The 13,350-nt window shown below is 36.5% G+C and overlaps 1 protein-coding gene across 1 annotated transcript in view; it reads right to left on the bottom strand.

The window, feature by feature from the left end:
• LOC127438190 (glutamate receptor-interacting protein 2-like) overlaps positions 1-13,350 on the bottom strand; it is a 160,614-nt gene that overhangs the window by 17,192 nt on the left and 130,072 nt on the right. The window contains exons 12-18 of the mRNA XM_051693566.1: positions 11,969-12,158; positions 9,702-9,847; positions 9,498-9,578; positions 8,884-8,947; positions 4,694-4,839; positions 2,710-2,854; positions 85-224 (exon numbers count right to left, since the gene is read on the bottom strand). Coding sequence (XP_051549526.1) covers positions 85-224; positions 2,710-2,854; positions 4,694-4,839; positions 8,884-8,947; positions 9,498-9,578; positions 9,702-9,847; positions 11,969-12,158 — 912 coding nt within the window. The remainder of the gene's footprint in view (positions 1-84; positions 225-2,709; positions 2,855-4,693; positions 4,840-8,883; positions 8,948-9,497; positions 9,579-9,701; positions 9,848-11,968; positions 12,159-13,350) is intronic.

The following is a 13,350-nucleotide window of genomic DNA, read 5'->3' on the forward strand; positions in this document are numbered from 1 at the left end:
CCTTGGACTAAATGTGTTCCTGATATTGTCAGGAGTGTGTTGGCTTACATGTATTGCATTCAGTCTTTTATGTTTGCAACTTACTGTCGGACTGTTTCTTGATTTTGAGGGTGACGGTCTCTCCTGCCATCTGTAGCAGGTGTATGGCTTCACTGAGCGGTTTTCCCTTTAGGCTGACGTTGTTGATGGCCAGAATTCGATCTCCAACATGAATGGCTCCAGTTCTGCAAGAGAAACCATTGTCACAATGGCAAACATACACTGGCGGCCAAAAGTTTGGAATAATGTACCGATTTAGCTGTTTAATTCACCAAAGTGGCATTCAACTGATCACAAAGTATAGTCAGGACATTACTGATGTGAAAAACAGCACCATCGCTATTTGAAAAATTCATTTTTGATCAAATCTAGACAGGCCCCATTTCCAGCAGCCATCACTCCAACACCTTATCCTTGAGTAATCATGATAAATTGCTAATCTGGTACTAGAAAATCACTTGCCATTATATCAAACACAGTTGAAAGCTGTTTGGTTCATTAAATGAAGTTAAACATTGTCTTTGTGTTTGTTTTTGAGTTGCCACAGCATGCAATAGACTGGCATGTCTTAAGATCAATATTAGGTTAAAAATGGCAAAAAAGAAACAGCTTTCACTAGAAACTCATCAGTCAATCATTGTTTTGAGGAATGAAGGCTATACAATGCTTGAAACTGCCAAAAAACTGAAGATTTCATACAAAGGTGTACACTACAGTCTTCAAAGACAAAGGACAACTGACTCTAATAAGGACAGAAAGAGATGTGGAAGACCAGATGTACAACTAAACAAGAGGATAAGTACATCAGAGTCTCTAGTTTGAGAAATAGACACCTCACATGTCCTCAGCTGACAGCTTCATTGAATTCTACCCGCTCAACACCAGTTTCATGTACAACAGTAAAGAGAAGACTCACAATGTGTGTGTGTGTGTGTGTGTGTGTGTGTATGAAAGACTTTGATGCTCAGTTTAGACACAATATTACACTTTAACCAGGAACAACAAATGAATATTTAAAAGGCCATTTATGAGGATATCAGACAAACTCAATTACTTTCTAAGAACAGAACAGCATTTCTGGCATTTATTAATCAGTTTAACATAAAATAGATTCTTGTTATTCACCACCTACAAATGCTTAAAAAAAACTAGAAACCAAGGCAACCACTATGGTCCATATTTTTGGCAGTAAAACAAATCAAATTATATTATTTTAACCTGACATGTAATTTTAGCATCACAGAAGTTTTTGTTTGGCCAGAGCCTGGACATCACACTACAGCTAGATTTATGTGAAATATCTTAAAGTTTGTAGGCAAATACACAGTAAGTATGGGATATTTTTTAGGTTATAATGGCTTAAAACACACCAAGATTTACTGTAACTCAAATGATATCAAGTTATGTATTGCATTTTCAAAAAAATCCAACAAATCTTCTTAAAGGGATAGTTTGAAAATAGTTTGAAAATGAAAATTCTCTCATCATTTACTCACCCTCATGCCATCCCAGATGTGTATGACTTTCTTTCTTCATCTGAACACAAACAAAATTTTTTTAGAAGAATTTCTCAGCTCTGTAGGTCCATACAATGCAAGTGAAAGCGCATAAAGGCTGCTTAAAATTAATCAATGCGACTCCAGTGGTTAAATCCATATCTTCATAAGCGATATGATCGGTGTAGGTGAAAAACAGAACAATATGAATGTCCTTTTTTGCTATAAATCTTCACTTTCAAATTCTTCTTCTTTTGTTTTTGGCGATTTGCATTATTTGTGAATATTTCCACCTACTGGGCAGGGAGGAGAATCTAACGTAAAAAAGCACTGAAATATTTATCTGTTTCTCACTCACACCTATCATGTCGCTTCTGAAGACATGGATATGATGAGGAGGAGGGTGGGGCCTGGCCGTGAGGACACACGGCCGGCCCTGAATCGGGCTAATAAGCCGGGAGGGTGATAAAGACGAGCCGGAGGCGCCAGTTCCACACTGCATGTGTGTCTGTTCGTTCGTTATGTTGTTTTTAAGTTCATTTTTATCATTAAACCTTTATGTTGACCTCCTCCTTGCCCATCCTTATACTGTCACAATGGATTAAATCACTGGAGTTATTTGGATTACTTTTATACTCCTTTATATGCTTTTTGGACCTTCAAAGTTCTGGTAACCATTCACTTGCATTGTACTGACCTTCAGAGCTGAGAAATTCTTCTAAATATCTTCATTTGTATTCAGCAGACAAAAGAAAATCACACATCTGGGATGGCATGAGGATGAGTACATGATGAGAGAATTTTACTTTTTTGGTGAACTATTAATTTAAGTTATTTCAGTGTGCTCTCTAAGGGACAGATCCTTTACAGTAGTGATAACTTTGTTTTGTTCATCATTTCTTAGTGTCTAAGTGCATTTTTTAAAGATTAAAGTTTAAATTTACAAGCTTTGAAGCTTAGAAAAAAAATCAGATGCTATTTCCTGCACACATCCGGTACCAGCATTCAAATAAATAACTAGAAAGATAGATAGAGAGAGAGAGAGAGAGAGAGAGAGAGAGGGAGGGAGAGAAGGACACAGTGTGCTTATCTGGCCGCTGGGCAGCAGTGGGTGTCATACCAGTTCTACATGGGGGGAAATGAGAGTCGACCTGTCTGACCCGGGGGGGCTCACCTCTCAGCGAGACCCCTCTTGGTCAGGCCTGAGATGATGATGGGGTCAAAGGGCTCCTCTGTGCCGGAGATAGTGATGCCCAGCGGGCCGCCGTACCGTTTCAACTCCACCGTGTAAATAATGGAGCCAGATGCCTCCTGCTCATCTGGATGAGGGGGTGGAGAGGGACAGGAGAAAGAGACCAAGAAAATGAAAAAGAAATGGCAGATTGACTCTTTGCTAAGCTCCACCCCCTAGCAATCACCCAGAGCACCCCAGCAACCACATAGTAATATGTTAAAAAGCACTCAGAATACCTTAGCAACCGCATCATGGCAATACGTTTTGCAAAAGTAAGCTCCACTCACATTTTCTTCAAAAAAATATACAAATACATTTTATCTAAAATTTGAAGGCACCCAAAATGATATATTTATCAGACATACATTTAATAACATCTATGAATAATTCAACATTATAAACACAAGAGCACAACACTTATATTTTCTATTTATTTGTTCTTGAGCTGGAAATAGGTCAGCACAGAAACCCGTCTGCAGATTTAAAATGCTCATTTTCATTTCAAAAGAATTGGTAAGACACAATGACCGACTTATCCATTATTCTGACCACAGATTGTGTTTCTCCTCACAACAGTATGAGCTTTACTAGCTACATAGCAATGTCTCAGAGCTGATGTGTTGAATGATGAAACAATATTTATCTTTTATAGAAAGGAAAATACCACAATGGAAACACAATTTGATTTTATGTGTGATATAGAGGGAAACAGGTCTGGTGCATTATAGTTGAATACTTCAAGCGATATATTTGCATTTGTTTAGTAGGTGTGTACTGACACCTGCTGGTCTAAGGTAGAATTATATACATGTTTTCATTCCACTGGGGTCACAAAGACAGACAGACAGAAAGAAAGAAAGAACAAAAACAGAAAGAAAGAAAAAGATAGATAGATAGATAGAAAAAAGAAAGACAGACAGACAAAGAAAGAAAAAGATAGAAAAAAGAGAGACAGACAAAGAAAGCAAAAAAAGACAAAGACAGAAAAAAAACAGAATGAAAAGAGACAGACAGACAGAAAGAAAGAAAGAACGAAAGAAAGAAAGACAGACAGATAGACAGAAAAAAGACAGAATGAAATAAAGAAAAACACACAGAAAGAAATACAGAGACAGACAAAGTAAAAAAGACAAAGATAGACAGAAAAAAACAAAGAAAGAAAAGAAAGATAGAAAGAAAAACAAAGAAAAACAAAAGACAAAAAAACAAAGAAAAAGAAAGAGAAAAAGACAGACAGACACACAGAAACACAGAAAAAGAAAGAAAGAAAGAAAGAAAGAAAAAGATAGAAAAAACAGACACACAGAAAGAAAGACAGAAAAAAGACAAAGAAAGAATGAAAGAATAAAAAAGAAATAGACAATAAAACAGAAAGAAAAGAAAAAAGATAGAAAAAAGAAAGACAAACACACAGAAAGACAGAGACAAAGTAAAAAAGACAAATATAGACAGAAAAAAACAGAAAGAAAAGAAAGATAGAAAGAAAAACAAACAAAAACAAAAGACAAAAAAACAAAGAAAAAGAAAGATAGAAAAAAGACAGACAGACAGACAAAGAAAGAAAGAAAAGAAAAAGATAGAAAAAAGACAGACACAGAAAGAAAGACAGAGACAGAAAAAAAGACATGAAGACAAAGAAAGAATGAAAGAAAGAAAAACAAAAACAGAAAGAAAGAAAAGAAAAAGAAAGATAGAAAAAAGACAGGCACACAGAAAGAAAGACAGACAGACAAAGTAAAAAAGACAAAGAAAGATAGACAGAAAAAAGACAGAATGAAAAAAGAAAGACAGAAAGATAGACAGTAAAAAAGATAGACAGAAAGAAAGACAGAAAGATAGACAGAAAAAAGACAGGCAGACAGAAAGAAAGAAAGAAAGAAAGAAAAACTTCAACTAAGGACTGCAGGTCTACACAAACACACACCCGAGTTGTCCTCGTCCTTGCGGATCTTGAGTTTGACCAGGTCTTCACTCTGCTGGAGAATCTGGACAGCGTCCTCCATGGAGCAGTTCTCCAGGCGGATGTTATCTATGGCCAGCAGCTTGTCTCCGGGCTCCAGAGTTCCTGTTCTGCAGGAAAGAACCATGAAATGCACTTCAGTCCCTCCTGTGGCAGCAAAGCGTGTACTTGCTACATTTTTCTGCAATGCAGTTACATAGTGTTTTTTGTTTGTTTGTTTGTTTTTACCAGAAAAACAGTCTACTTATATTTCTAAGAAACAATAATGATTATAAAACAAGTAATCTAAGTAAGCTCAAATTAATTTAACGCTTATAGTTGGCCTTCGTTCTGGGCCTTCCTAAAAACATTCTGTTCTTTTTTACTATCACATCAGGTTTGATGTCGCTCAAGAACCAATAGTGTTCAATGTCACTGACAGCAAACTCGGCACAATGTGGGAAATATGATGTGGGAAATTAAGAGATTTGACAGCTACAGTGGAAGGCAAGATTTGAGAAAATAACAATTTATCAAATTTGGTATGTTCCTTACATGATGTTATTGTATGGCTTCAGAAAACTTGGAATATAGCGCATAAGTCATATGGACTACTTTTATGGTGCTTTTATGATACTTTTATTTTATTTTTTTATCATTTTCTGAGCTTGACAGCTTCAGTCCCTGTTCACTTTCACTGTGTGGAAAAAACACCTAGGACATTCTGCTAAACTTTTCCTTTTTGTTCCGCAGAAGAAAGTAAGTCAAACAGGTTTAGAACAATTTGAGGGTGTATAAATGCTAATGCAACTATTCCTTTGAAATAACTTTTATAATTATAATAATACTTTTATTGCCCGATTCATCTGAAATTTGCTTTGCGTCGAGATAACAGTCACCATCATCCAAACAAACAATAACTAAAACATATACAGTACACAGAACATTATTACGACGTATCATCCTTGTCTATTATACAGGTCACATTACATTATTTCCAAGTGTGACATCTCAGTTTCACAGAACAAAACCTCCAGTAGTCCAATGGACATCAGAATGAAAGAGTACTTGAATGTCTTAAGTCTGTGTCTGAGCATCCTAAACCTCCTTCCTGATGGCAGAAGTTTATACTCATCATGAAGCACATTGGATATCACCAATGATATTACGTGCTATTCTAATACATTATATGCACAATAAAACAACAGCATTTGTTTGCTGACACAAAAAGACATCAGTCTTCTTCAAAAGTAAATACGCTGCTGCACTTTATTGCATATACAGTTGTGCTCAAAAGTTTGCATACCCTTGAAGAATTGGTAATGTACCATTTTTAAAGAAAACATGAGTGAGCAGGCAAAACACATTTCTTTTATTTCTCATGGGATTCATATTCAACTGTAGGTTATAACAGAATGGCACAATCATAAAACAAAACATGGCAACAAAGAAAAAAATGAAATGACCCCTGTTCAAAAGTCTGCATACCCTTAGTTCTTAATACTGTGTATTGCCCCCTTTAGCATCAATGACAGCATGCGGCCTTTTGTAATAGTTGTGTCTGAGGCCCTGAATTCTTGCACGTGGTATAGCTGCCCATTCATCTTAGCAAAATGCCTCCAGGTCATGCAAAGTCTTTGGTCATCTTGCATGAACCGCATGTTTGAGATCTCCCCAGAGTGGCTTGATGATATTAAGGTCAGGAGACTGTGATGACCACTCCAGAACCTTCACCTTTTTCTGCTGTAACCACTGGAGGGTCAACTTGGCCTTGTGCTTAGGGTCGTGCTGGAAAGTCCAAGAGCGTCCCATGCGCAGCTTTCGTGCAGAAGAATGCAAATTGTCTGCCAGTATTTTCTGATAACATGCTGCAATCATGCCATCAATTTCACAAGATTCCCCATTCAGCTCACACACCCCCAAAACATCAGTGAGCCACCACCATGCCTTCACAGTGGGGATGGTATTCTTTTCACTATAGGCCTTGTTGACCCCTCTCCAAACATAGCGCTTATGTTTGTGAACATAAAGCTCTATTTTGGTCTCGTCACTCCAAATTACAGTGTGCCAGAAGCTGTGAGGTGTGTCAAGGTGTTGTCGGGCATATTGTAACCGGGCCTTTTTCTGGCAACTCGACCATGCAGCTCATTTTTGTTCAAGTATCGTCATTTTGTGCTCCTTGAAACAACCACACCATCTTTTTCCAGAGCAGCCTGTATTTCTCCTGAGGTTACCTGTGGGTTTTTCTTTGTCTCCAGAAAAATTCAATGGCTCAGTATCTAGCATGCTCAGTGCATCCATGTGAGAACTAACAAACTCATTGACTATTTATACACAGACACTAATTGCAATTTAAAAAGCCACAGGTGTGTGAAATTAACCTTTAATTGCCATTTAAACCAGTGTGTGTCACCTTGTGTGTTTGTAACAACGCCAAACATTCAAGGGTATGTAAACTTTTGATCAGGGCCATTTGGGTGATTTCTGTTATCATTATGATTTAAAACGGAGCCAGACAACTATGTGATGATAAATGGCTTCATATGATCACTATCCTTAAATAAAAGATATTTTCAAAATCAATGCCAAAATTTCACAGTTTCTGCCGGGTATGCAAACTTTTGAGCACAACTGTATAGTTGATGTGATTATTCAACAGAAAATCAGAGTCCATGTGGACACCCAAATATTATATGATGCAACCTGTTTAATTGTCTTATTGTGGATGGAGGTATTTATCCTCTTGTAAACCAAAGACAATTTCTTCAGTTTTATCTGTGCTCACAATTAAGAAATTGTTATCACACTATGCTATAAGTCTATCCACCTCCTCCTAATATAGTTGTAAATCAGCATCCCTATCCAGAAGGGATATCATAGCAGCATCATCAGAATATTTTAAGAGGAAATGGTTTGGTGTACTAGAAACACAATCATGAGTATATAAAGTGAATAGTAATGGTGAGCTGACACAACCCTTAGTTATTATACAAGAAAAACTGTTGTTAATCCTAACTCGCAGTGTTCTGTTAATCAGAAAGCTAAAATACCAGAGTATCAAATGAGTATAAATCTTGAGATTTATAATTTTTGACAACAGAATATCTGGTTTTATGGTACTGAAAGCAGATGAAAAGTCAAGAAAAAGAACTCTTGTATAAGTAGTCTGCGACCTGTCTAAGTAATAATGGCATCTCCAGTACTGTGGGCTGCTTTATATACAAACTGATATGGATCTAGGATGACTTTAATTCACTTTAATTGATATCTGGAGTTTGTCTCTCTCTCCTGGATATTAAAGACACATAGATGCTTTCTGGTCTTGTGTCTACAAGACATTAACTTTAAATAGGATAATTAATGCTTTCGGTTAACATTTCAGTGATCTTTTCCAAATTACATGATAGAAGGAATTGGTTGGTGTCTTCTATATCTAAGTGTTTTAGCCAGTATTTTCAGTGTGTAAACACTGTATGATTGTGCACATGTGTGATGTTTAAACAAAAGCAAATGCAAAGGAAATCTAAGTAAAAAAAGCTAAGCAAAGCAAACAAAGCAGATCAAAGCAAACAAACTAAATTAAAGCAAAGCAAATAAAATGAGGCAAATCAAAGTAAAACAAATCAAATCAAAGTAAAAAAAAAAATAATAATAATAAAAAAAATCAAAGCAAACAAAACAAAGCAAATCAAAGCAAAGCAAAGCAAAGAAAAAAAAACAAAGAAAAAAAAAAGCACAGAAAACAACCAAAGCAAACACATCAAATAAAATCAAAGCAAACCAAAAAAAGGAAAACAAACCACAAAACAAGCAAAGCAAAACAAAATGTATATATATATATATACAAAATAAATAAGAACATAATTTGTTTTTAAGTAAGCCTTTTTATGACAATTTTTATTTTATTTTATTTTTAATTGTGTCCTTATTTTCATGATAATTAAACACATTGTTGCACATTACCAGAACGCAAAAAAACTTCTCATTCTCTTTACTCTAATATGAAAAAATATATTTGATATGGTATATTATGAAATACTAAATAATGTGAATGTGAAATAATATGATATAATACATACATTGTAAACTATATTTATAGATCATTGTAGTATTTGTTGTACAGTCTTCAATGTGTGTTAACATTGGATGACTGTGGAGGTGTGTGTTATTCCTACCTGTGGGCCATGCTGCCTTTTTTAATGTCAGAAATGATAAGAGCTTCACCTGGTTTTTTACTGGCTGTTGAAAGAGGAGAAAACACATCAGCAGCACAACGCTTCAGTATGCCACACACAAACACACCCTCATATGTACAAACACAGTTTCAGGACAAACTAGAATCAGTCTATCTATCTGTCTATCTATCTGTCTGTCTGTCTGTCTGTCTGTCTGTCTGTCTGTCTGTCTGTCTGTCTATCTATCTATCTATCTGTCTGTCTGTCTGTCTGTCTGTCTGTCTTCTGTCTATCTGTCTGTCTGTCTGTCTGTCTGTCTGTCTGTCTGTCTGTCTGTCTGTCTGTCTGTCTGTCTGTCTATCTATCTATCTATCTGTCTATCTGTCTGTCTGTCTATCTGTCTGTCTGTCTGTCTATCTATCTATCTGTATGTCTGTTTATCTATCTATCTATCTATCTGTCTGTCTGTCTATCTGTCTGTCTGTCTGTCTATCTATCTATCTGTCTGTCTATCTGTTTGTCTGTCTATCTGTCTATCTATCTATCTATCTCTGTCTGTCTGTCTATCGATTGGATTGTTTGATTTTCTTTTTTTGAGTGTACTCAGAACTTACCACTGATAATGATGCCCAGTTCTACTCCTCTCTTCTTCTGTAGTTTCACATGGAAAGTTCCACTGCTAGGCACAACTGATTCTGCCCAGTAAACAAAAACAACAGTACATCATTTATGTACAATTACAACTGTTACCAATTTTAAATGAAATACAAATTAAAAAGAACTAAAGGACTCTTGGTGGAAAATGTGGTCTAATTTACCTGCAACATCAAACTCAATCTCAAGTGTGACCTTATTGGCTAAAGCAGCATCTCGGAGCAGCTGACTGGCCTCTTCCAGCGTTCCATCTTCTGTAGGAATTCCATTGATGGATAAGACTCTATCTCCAACCTGAATCAGCCCACACCTGCCAGTCAAAACAAGGTGAAAGTAAGAAGCTTTACAACTCACTTTTGGCGCCCATATGTTCAACAATACTTTCCACTTTGGCCACTGGGGGCAATGATTTTCGGTCAATCTTTGCTAAAGAAAAGTGAACCTATTCTTTCCGATTTCAGCGTGAGATCAGTCTGACTTGTGAGACTGGTTGTTCATATCACAGTTTTTTTCTTCTGTGTTTTCTGTGTAGCCATTCATTGATGAGAACTGCTGTGCATGTGAATACATTTTTGTCAGAAATTGTGATATCCTTAATTTGGATTCACCCGCCTGGCTTTACATGTACAGTACATGGCTTAACATGTCGGTCAAACAATCTTTTTTGGTCTAAAGGGCATTTACACTGGCCCCAATTTGCAGCAACAAATTGGCTAATTTTCAATAAGCATTTGCAAATTACACTTACTAGCAACCAGCAGTACAGGATAAGCTGCAAAGTGGACCAGACTGCATGCCTGGCTTTGTAAATTTAGTGTGATTTTAATAAGGTAATTTTATCAAACGCAAACAACAATAACTTATGCGCATATTTCCGTATGCAAACCCAGTGTCATTGTAGGAAACCGTGTGTGTATGAAAGACAAAAACTGACCTGACACAGTATGACTCCCTACCCAAACAACGCAAATGTCACACACTGCCACAGTACAAGACAGCTCAACACACATTAGATCACTCGTTTCATTATACAACAATCTCATGCAGCAACTGACTCACGCAGTACGCTGCAAAAACAAACCAAAACATACTTAACTGGCCTGTATATAAAGAAAGGTGAAACTGTGATGGTGGCAGGCAGAGTTTAGGTTATGCAATTAGACTATGGAGACGTTATATAATGTAAACTGTTAACCAGGAACAGCAATGAAAGTCAAACATGTCACTTGTCGTGATGAGACCACCCGCATGCAATGCTAATGTCTTTTGACTGCTGTGAAGTGAATTTGAAATGGATTTACAGCTTTGTAAACTTCTTTTCCCAAAATATTCTGGGCAATAAAAGCAAGCTGAAAGTAAAACCTTTGATTTAGACTCATGGGCCCTGTTCCAAAATCTAGTGAGCTGCCTTGCTAACTACTGCCTACATAATGTAGGCAACTGCCTTCTAAGGCAACATCCTAACTGAATTCTAATTTTATAAGTGACAGATTGGAAAACTCTGCACAGGCAGCAACTAATGTGCATCATACAGATAGCGCTGTTCATGTAAAATGCACCAAATATTCGACTGACAGTTGATTTCAAATAGAGTTTCATGTTAGCATATTGCTAAGCTAACAAACTGATACTCTAATATGCATAAAAATACATGGCACACACAAACATTGTGTAAAATAGTCTATTTTAAATTACACGATTGTATGATCATTTTCAGTACAGAATGCATTCTATTTCAAATTGACAACTTTTTCGAAGGTATAAAATACCGCCTATTCATGCTACCTAGCTTTTGGAACAGCCTTCGTGCGTGCCCATGATGTCTTAAAATGCTGCCTACATTTTGGAACAGAAACCTAATGATCTTCAAACATCATAAGAACCCTCCCTATTAAGTCTACAAATGTGACAGTAACACACTCCGGCTATTAATATGTTCAAAGGTATAGTCTCATTATTAAATTGTGCTGATAAAAGGCATGATATTTTTGTAGTCTGAGCCCCTGTTGAGTCTTGACCCAGATTCTGAGGTAATATCTACTCGCATCCTGCTTGATAATTTTCAAGTACCTCTCTTCAAGTCAGTGTATATATACAAACCCTGTGTTGCAGAGAAAAAATCAAATCAAATCAAATAATATATATATATGAAAGGCAAATTGAGTCATGGTGATAAAACCCAGGCATTACTCCAGGATAGATCCTGAATACAGAATATTTGGGGTGTTGAGAGTGTGTATTTTAGGTATGTTGCCTTCACAGGAAGTATATGAATGTAGGAACAAAAATCTATGTCTTACATGTCATATATTCCAGTACAAATATCTAAACATCCTTAAAACAAGATACATTTACACCATGAGGTTAAGTGACAGAATTATCCCTTTAATACATGGTTATATTAATAACCCTGCTATATGACTAAACGTACCTTTCGGCCGAACTGTCCGGCTCTATGAAGCGGATCAGAGGGGGGGCAGAGAGGGTCTCCGTTGCAAATATTCCACCTTGTAGTTGAACCCCAAACCCATTTAGAGGGTCTCCTTTCAGAGTCACCTCATTGGACTCTATGTGGACTATCTGACCACCAGGGCCCACAGAACTAGAGGCTAAAGATACCGCTAAACACAGAGACACCACCAAAGGCATTACATAAGCTTAGTACAATACAAATTCACCCATAGATACAGTGTGCACATATTAGCTCTGTTTTAAAACCTAGTGAGCTGCCTACGTAGAGAGCGTTTTAAGCCAATATTTTGTGCTGTGCATTTTTATGCTTACTAGAGTATCACGTCGTTAGCTTAGCAACATGCTAACGTCAAACAGGAGTCAAATCTACTGCTATTTGTGTCACACTGAGTAGCATTCCAAATAATAAAATTAGAAGGCAGCTGTCTATGTTGGCAGTAGACAGCAAGGCAGCGAGCTCCATTTTGAAACAGAGCATTTCAAGAAAACCGATATTTCTGTAAAAAGTTATACAAATTTTAGTGCAGTAGGATACAAAAAAATAATTCTAAAAACATAATTAATAGTAGTCTATTATTTTGCTACTGTCATGTCTGTCTGACCTCAGATAAGGTCAGAATTATTTTGAAACACATGGCCTCCAGATTCCAGTAGAGCGCAACAGTGCCTCCCCACTTTTTCAGCTGTCTTTGTTCTTGGTATTTTTCCCATTATTTTTTCCATTTGATTTGATAAAAGTCTTCATAAAAGAGTACTAAAATATGAACCAAACCAACCAGCTTCGAGGCGAATCACAACATTACAAACTTTGATCCGGAGCAAAAAAGTATTTTAATATCGGACAAAAAGACAAAGGTACAAGACTATGTACTTAATGTCTTTAATGAGGGAACGAACTACAATCCCATGCAGCATTGCGAATGACATAATTGAATTAAAAACGATGAAAAAAATATAAAACTATAGATTTTAAGTTTTTGATTATAGGAATAAAAACAATATATATATATTTTGGCACACTTTTTTTTGCTGTAATTTTCTGATTGGAGGATTGTTTCCCTTCAGGATCATGGGTAGTGTATTTATTCACCAGGAATTCCACTATTAAACAAGTCTGAAATAATGCAGACTGCTGGCTTCAACAGGAGCATATCCCATCGATTAACAGCCTTCCGGAACCGGACTGTTGCGCTCTATAATATTGGAATGTTCAGCATCAGATGAAATAATGATATTGGTATGTATAGCCTTCATATGAGGACATGATACTAATGTAATATTTAACCCTTAATGAGGTCACAATGATATTGGAATATACACAAAATAGTTTTGAAATATCAC

Source organism: Myxocyprinus asiaticus, chromosome 49, assembly GCF_019703515.2.
Source record: "Myxocyprinus asiaticus isolate MX2 ecotype Aquarium Trade chromosome 49, UBuf_Myxa_2, whole genome shotgun sequence".
Classification (NCBI taxonomy): domain Eukaryota; kingdom Metazoa; phylum Chordata; class Actinopteri; order Cypriniformes; family Catostomidae; genus Myxocyprinus; species Myxocyprinus asiaticus.